This window comes from Mustela nigripes, chromosome 1 (assembly GCF_022355385.1).
Source record: "Mustela nigripes isolate SB6536 chromosome 1, MUSNIG.SB6536, whole genome shotgun sequence".
Classification (NCBI taxonomy): domain Eukaryota; kingdom Metazoa; phylum Chordata; class Mammalia; order Carnivora; family Mustelidae; genus Mustela; species Mustela nigripes.
In genome coordinates, this window is record NC_081557.1 from 85,938,996 (window position 1) to 85,947,094 (window position 8,099).

Consider the following 8,099-nt stretch of genomic DNA (forward strand, 5'->3'; position numbering starts at 1 on the left):
CCCCCCAAAAAATCATTCAGACCTTTTAATTTAAGATGGTCCTTGATTTGAAACTAATTTATTACTCTTAAAAATAAGAAGAAATCTTTAGATAAGATCTATGTTCAAAGCTGCTGGGTCTTTTAAAAAGTGCTATTTTCTATGTTGACCAAGAAAGTAACCCACCATTTAGAACTTTTTTAAGGGATTCTTTGACATCCTTATTCCTAAGGCTGTAGATAAGGGGGTTAAGCATGGGAATCACTGTCGTATAAAACACAGAAGCCACCTTCTCCTGTGTTATGTCATTGGTAGATGGTTTAAAATACATGAAGATGATTGAGCCGTAGAAGACCCCAACAGCTGCAAGGTGGGAGCTGCAGGTACTGAAAGCTTTGGACCTGCCTTCAGCTGAGTGGATGCGTAAGATGCTGGAAAGAATGAAGGCATATGAGATAAAGATGGCTAAAGCACATGCAAATACATTGAATCCAACCAAAATCATCACCAAGAGTTCCTTGGTGTAGTCTCTTGAGCAAGATATATTCAGAAGGGGAAGGATGTCACAGAAGTAATGGTGGATGACATTAGTTCCACAGAAGGATCGACTGGATATGTAGCTGGTGTGGACCAAGGCTCCAAAGGCACCCACTGTATATACACTAGTGACTAGTAGAAAACAGATTCTGTGGGACATGGTGACATTATAGAGCAAGGGGTTGCAGATGGCAACATAACGATCATACGCCATTGCTGTCAGCATGTAGGAGTCATCAATGCCAAAGAAGCAGAAGAAAAAGAGCTGAGTCATGCACTCAGGGAAGGAGATGAGATTCTTCTCTGAGACAAAGTTCACCAAGAGCTTGGGAATTATGACAGTGGAGTAGCAGAGATCTATGAAGGACAAATTACTGAGAAAATAATACATGGGTGTGTGAAGCTGAGAACTAATTCTGATTAAAAAGATCAAGCCCAAATTTCCCACCATGCAAACCGTATATATCAATAGAAACAGGAAGAAGAGGGGAAGCTGGAGTCCTGGCTGGTCTGTTAACCCCTCAAGGATAAACTCAGTTACCAAAGAATGATTTTCTGGGTCCATCCTTCCACTTGTCAAAGGCTGAGGGGTTCAGGGAAGAGGTTCTTATTAGAGACACGTCATCTGACAGCATTTGGTGATCCAAGATCTGATGAATGATGTGATTTCTAACTGACACAGATTTCCAGAAACTGAGAGACTAAAACCGACTTTCAGTTGAAGCTTTTATCAAGAGGTTGATGGTTCATTTGGCTTCAGTGTTTATTACTCCTATGTGACATTTGGAAGTAAAACTCATTTTGTCTCCACAAATTGAATTTCAGACTCTGTTAGCAATGAAAAATAACCCTTGTGTTATTCAGTCACCTTTAGAGAAACTATACAGAGCTGCTGCCAGGTTTTGCTGGTTTTCAATGCACAGTAACCTGTATTCTCCTCTGATGTCTCAGAACTTAACCTCTCCCTCACTGGCATCCCATGATTTTCTCCTTATGGCTTTGGTGTCTTCAACTTGCTCATTCAGTCCCAGACCCAGTCTCACAGAGCATTGGTTTCTTCCAACATTTCCATCTCTGCTCTGAGTTGCTGGTTTTGACTTTGTTTCTTCTACCCATGTTATTACCCAGATAGGAGAGGAATGAAGGCATTCTGGAGATGGCGGGAACAGGGCAGTGCTAGAAGGGAAGCTGTTGTCATGGGCTGCAGGAAGAGGAGAACAAGGAACAGTTAAGAGTAAATGCAACTTGCATTGCATTTACTGAGCTTGTATTTACTGAGCTCCTATCATGTGGTAGCCACAATATTAAGAACTTTTTATTTACAATCTCGTTTATGCTATATAACAACCCCATGAAATAGATACTGTTATTTTTTTTAAGGTTTTATTTATTTATTTGTCAAAAAGAGAAAGAGAGGTATTGAGAGCAAGTGCAAGCAAGGGAAGTGACGGAGGGATGGGGAGAAGGCTCCCCATTCAGCAGGGAGCCCAATGCAGGCTTGATCCCAGGACACTGGGATCATGACCTAAGCCAAAGACAGACAAATAACTGACTCAGCTATCCAGGCATCCCTAGATGCTGTTATTATATCCATTTTGTAGATCAGTTGAGAGGCAAAGAGATTAAGTAAACCCATGCCCTAAGTCACCAAACATGAAAACAGAGCTTTTCTGTATTTTACAAATGAGTTTATGTAAATATTCCAAGCTTACACAACTAGTAAGTGTTGGAGTCAGAACTCATATATTTGCCTGTTTTATTACAAATAAAACAATGTCCCCTGTGAACCAACTTTTTTTTTCTGAACTGAGTACATTATTATAACCTCTGTAGAGCTTTAATTATTATGCTACTTTTATTATTATTACTGTTCAATCCCTTTCTCTGATGATTTCTTCCTGTTGTTAATAAGAGAATATTAGAGTAGTGTAGCTTTTGTATTAGTATATTGTAGCGCTCGGTAAGCACTTAAAGTAGTCCATCCTCCTGCGTAAGTGAGATGGTTATGTTCTTTCAATAGCTTTAAGGTAGAAAACAGCAAAGATTTGTATGTGCAAACTTATACACACATACACACACACACATACACGTTATTCTGTACTAAAGTGATTCCCAATATCCAATTCCAAAAAGTATAAACTTCTTAGATAACAACTACAACAAACCATGTGACCATGCAAATTCTTCCATTTAGCTTTTTAATTTTGAGATATTGAAATAGGAATATTACCTTTTTGAAGAGAATATGAAAAATAGTAAGAAAATAAGCCTCCAGTCACAAAGACTGGAATGAACCAGGGTCAAGGATACCAAGACCAAAACAAAAAGCAAAGGGGAAAAAAACCAGAGAGGTAGATAAATCGAGAAATGGAGAGAACAAACTGACGGTTACCAGTGGGGAGGCGGATAGGGATTTGGATGAAATTGGTGATGGGGATTAAGGAGGGCCTTGTCATGATGAGCACTTGGTGTTACATGGAATTGTTTGATTACTATATTCTACACCTAAAACTAATATAACACTGTAGGTTAATATACTGGTATCAAAATTAAATTAAATTAAAAATAAAATAAAGATATATTTGGTCTTATCAACTGATGGATTTTAAAATTTTATTGTCATATGATTCATTGAACCTCATTTTTAGAAACACCTGAGTGGCTCAGTCGGTTAAGTATCTACCTTTGGCTCAGGTCATGACCCCAGGGTCCTGGGATCAAGTTCCACATCAGGCTCCCTGCTTGACTGGGAGCTTGCTTCTCTCTCCCCCTCTGCCTGCCTTTTCCCCTGCTTGTGCTCTCTTTCTCTCTCTCAAAATAAATAAGTACAATTTTTTAAAAAATAAAATAAATAAATAAAAATAAAACTGATTTTAAAAAATAAGCCTCTTTTTATTGGTTAAAAAAGTATCATCCTCCACGAAACATTTTCTGATTCCCTGTTACTACTATTACTCTGACATTTTCTTTCTCCCCAAAGGCACCCTGTGACTCAGAGAATATAATGTAATTTATTTTTAAATTTATTTTATTTTATTTATTTGACAGAGAGACCAACGAGCAGGGAGCCCAATGCAGGACTTGATCCCAAGACCCTGGGATCATGACCTGAGCTGAAGGCAGATGCTTAACAACTAAGCCAGGACCCCATATAATGTAATTTCTTATAGTATAGTTGTGTTTTAGTCATTGGGAGGTGATGAAGGGCTGGGTTTATTACAACGTATTAAATTTGATTCATTTTTAGGCATGATCATATCCTAGCTTTGTGACCCCAAGTTATTTCTCCCGCATAAACTCCAGTTTCTTCATCCATAAAACAGAGATAATAATTCCTACTACATATATTTTTTTCAAACAGTTTATACTTCTCTCACCCAACAGTGATCCATTGAGAGTCTTCTGTGTTCTGAAGATACTTATTGAATGAACAAAATTCCTGCTGTCATAAAGCTTACATTGTAATGGGGGAGGTCAATAAGCCCATAAAGAAATAGTTGCAGTGAAGTGTTGAGAAATACCATGAAGAAAATAAAGCAATGTTAGAGCAAAGGCTGGTAATTAGAGAGGTATTCAAGGCAGGAATCTCTGAACCAGTGACGTTTTTTAAGCTGAGTCCTGAATGAACTGAGAGTCTGTTAGAGGAGGTATTTGAGAGGATGGGACTGCTGGCTGACATACAAGCTGACCCATGTAATCAGTGGCTCCTGACCCCCTTCCCTGTCCTCAGAATGTATGCTGTGCCCACCACCCCCACAGTGGAAGCCATTTTTAAGGATGTAGCCTTTAGAATAACATGTTGTGACCATCTGGACAGTAAATGTGACTGAACCCAGTTAAGGTTTCTATATAACTTATGATTCTGGCAAGTGAGTGCAGAGATCTAGTGTCCTGGGGCTGCCTAAAACAAGGCTCATAAGTAAGCTCCTTTGTTTATTAAATGGCCATCTACCTATTTGGAGTCATTTACCTCTTTCTACAATCTCTCCATGCCCTCTGTGTATGGGGCCAGTCTGCGAACCAACTGACAAGCAGTCCTGTCAGTGTCTGCATAGAAGCTTCTTTCTAGGCAAAATGGGTGAAGATAGTCAAAAGGTACAAACTTCCAGTTTTAAGACACGTAAATTCTGAGCATGTAATGTACAGCACATTGGACCCTAGCTAAAAATAGTGTATCACAGATTTGAGAGTTGTTAAGAATAGGTAAAATTTCTTACCACACACAATTTTGTAACTATGTGATTTGATGTGTACTACTTCAAATTTACACTTCAGATAAATACTAAAATTTTTTACATTTTTTGTAATTTTAAAATTAAAATTATACTTGTGTGGAGTGTGCCTGGACTACTCGGTTGGTTAAGTGGCTGACTCTTGATTTCTGCTCGGGTCATATCTCAGGGTTGTGAGATCAAGCCCTGAGTTGGGCTCTGTGCTGAGCATGGGGTCTGCTTGGATTCTCTCTCTCCCTCTGCCCCTCCCCCCTTGCACACGCACTCTCTCTATATACATACAAACAAACAACAAAAATCCAAACATATACTTTTGAGGACTGTGACATTAAGGGAGATAATTTGATCTCTCTTTCCGTGACAAAATGTTATACACACACACACACACACACACACACCAGAAATACTGAGTACAAACTGGTGGTTACCAGAAGGGAGAGGGTAGAGGAATGGGCAATATAGGTGAAGGGGATTAAGAAGCCAATACAAAGATTCTTCAAACGCCTAACACAATAGGAACTCTGAGTGATGGAGTCTCTAAGGAGTATGGGCACTTGAATAAGTTTGAGGATTGGCAGGTTTAAGCCTCAAAAAAAATTTTAATATTTTTATTTGAAACATGTAATTTAAGTAAAGTTCTAGGATAGATTTCTTATCCTAGGATTGTAACAAGGGGAGAAAAAAATAGGCAGAATGAATAAATAAAAGTGTCAGAGACAATGCCAGGAGTCTCTTCCTTTCATTTTTAAGGTTAGCTTTGGGGACCCTGTGATCCACTGTTAGAAAAGCATAAAGTGGGAAAGGACACAATTTTTTACCCAGAGTATAGTACTTTATGAGGTGGGCTAGGAGTCAGAAACTAGGGGTTTTATTCATAGGTTAACCAAGTGCTAGCTCTTAGATATGGGACAGTAAGTAAGTTAATATGTCAGTGTCCTTTTAGTACAGGAGAAATTCCTCATTGAGCCTTGTAAAATTACATTATTAATGCATGTGCAAATGCTCTGTAAACCTCAAAATTCAATATAAATGAGAGATATCAAAACGACTGGGCTTGTCTTAGGGAAGAAAAGCAAGAGTTTGCAGTCAGAAGAGCAGGCAAACAACCAGCAGAAGGAGAAAGAGTCTCCAGGCATTACACTCTTCATGCCCAGCTGTCATGAAGAAGACACTGCCTACCTGTGCGGTCTTGTCCAAAGACCATGGGTCATGAGAATTTTTAACTGCCTTCCAAAATTCAATTTCAACTACCATATCTTATCAAAGGTAGATGGAGCTTTATGACTTACCTGACTATTGCCACCAGGTTAAGTGATGCTGGCATTTGCTAGTTCTTCTGTTTGGTCTCATGTAATGCATGCATGTGCACACACACATTGATGAGACAACTATATCATCAAATGCTAGTGACTCAGAATCTCTCTGATTCTGGCAAAATCATAGAGTTGATTCCACATAAGAATTTAACGAGTATTGATGAAGAGTAACAGTTTAAGTCCAACTAAGCACAGCAAGAAAAGTAATTCTACTGACTCTCATTTCTCTATTATTGAAGGAAACTTTTATTTGGATCTATGTGGATCTGAAGGAGATGATTTGAAATGAAAGTTCCCATTGGGGTTTATCATCCCTGTGGTTGGACTCTATAGGGAAGAAACAATTACAAAGGACATATTTCATATCTGTTGGAAATATAGTAGGCATTCCTATTGATCCCTGGGGTGTTTAAAATAAACAGCAAACTTTTCCCCTAAATGTTAAGATTAATAATGATTCTATGGTTCATTGTTTCAAAGAAATGGAACAAATAATTCTAAAATTTATATGGAACCAGAAAAGACCTCGAATAGCCAAAGGGATATTGAAAAAGAAAGTCAAAGTTGGTGGCATCACAATTCCGGACTTCAAGCTCTATTACAAAGCTGTCATAATTATGACAGCATGGTACTGGCACAAAAACAGACACATAGATCAATGGAACAGAATAGAGAGCCCATAAATAGACTCTCAACTCTATGGTCAACTCACCTTCGACAAAGCAGGAAAGAATGTCCAATGGAAAAAAGACAGCCTCTTCAATAAATGGTGTTGAGGAAATTGGACAGCCACATGCAGAAAAATGAAATTGGACTATTTCCTTACACCACACACAAAAATAGACTCAAAATGGATGAAGGACCTCAATGTGAGAAAGGAATCCATCAAAATCCTTGAGGAGAACACAGGCAGCAACCTCTTCGACCTCAGCTGCAGCAACATCTTCCTAGGAACATCACCAAAGTCAAGGGAAGCAAGGGCAAAAATTAACTATTGGGATTTCATCAAGATCAAAAGCTTTTGCACAGCAAAGGAAACAATTAACAAAATCAAAAGACAACTGACAGAATGGGAGAAGATATTTGCAAACGACATATCAGATAAAGGACTAGTGTCCAAAATCTATAAAGAACTTAGCAAACTCAACACCCAAAGAACAAATAATCCAATCAAGAAATGGGCAGAGGACATGAACAGACATTTCTGCAAAGAAGACATCCAGATGGCCAACAGACACATGAAAAAGTGCTCCATATCACTCAGCATCGGGGAAATACAAATCAAAACCACAATGAGATATCACCTCACACCAGTCAGAATGGCTAAAATCAACAAGTCAGGAAATGACAGTGGAGAAAGGGGAATCCTCCTACACTGTTGGTGGGAATGCAAGCTGGTGCAACCACTCTGGAAAACAGCATGGAGGTTCCTCAAAATGTTGAAAATAGAACTGCCCTATGACCCAGCAATTGCACTACTGGGTATTTACCCTAAAGATACAAATGTAGTGATCCAAAGGGGCACGTGCACCTGAATGTTTATAGCAGCAATGTCCACAATAGCCAAACTATGGAAAGAACCTAAATGTCCATCAACAGATGAATGGATCAAGAAGATGTTGTATATATACACAATGGAATACTATGCAGCCATCAAAAGAAATGAAATCTTGCCATTTGCGACAACATGGATGGAACTAGAGCTATCATGCTTAGCGAGATAAGTCAAGCAGAGAAAGACAACTATCATATGATCTCCCTGATATGAGGAAGTGGTGATGCAACATGGGGGCCTAAGTGGGTAGGAGAAGAATAAATGAAACAAGATGGGATTGGGAGGGAGACAAACCATAAGTGACTCTTAATCTCACAAAACAACTGAGGGTTGCTGGGGGGAGGGGGGTTGAGAGAAGGGGGGTGGGGTTATGGACACTGGGGCGGGTATGTGCTTTGGTGAGTGCTGTGAAGTGTGTAAACCTGGCAATTCACAGACCTGTATCCCTGGGGATAAAAATATATGTTTATAAAAAATTAA

The 8,099-nt window shown here is 39.0% G+C and overlaps 1 protein-coding gene across 1 annotated transcript; it reads right to left on the bottom strand.

The window, feature by feature from the left end:
• Positions 1–139: 139 nt before the first annotated feature.
• LOC132019968 (olfactory receptor 8D1-like) lies at positions 140–7,814 on the bottom strand. The gene is made up of 2 exons (XM_059403875.1): positions 7,758–7,814; positions 140–1,099 (listed from the first exon to the last, which is right to left on the bottom strand). Exons 1-2 carry the CDS (start codon positions 7,812–7,814, stop codon positions 140–142), a joined length of 1,017 nt encoding a protein of 338 aa, XP_059259858.1.
• Positions 7,815–8,099: the final 285 nt, after the last annotated feature.

Bases quoted from the DNA above. Each gene is read 5' to 3' on its own strand.
- LOC132019968 (XM_059403875.1), bottom strand. From the start codon at position 7,814: ATGATAGTTGTCTTTCTCTGCTTGACTTATCTCGCTAAGCATGATAGC. The intron at 1,100-7,757 runs ATCCATGTTGTC...TGAACCCCTCAG, and splicing joins AGCATGATAGCTCTAGTTCC to CCTTTGACAAGTGGAAGGAT.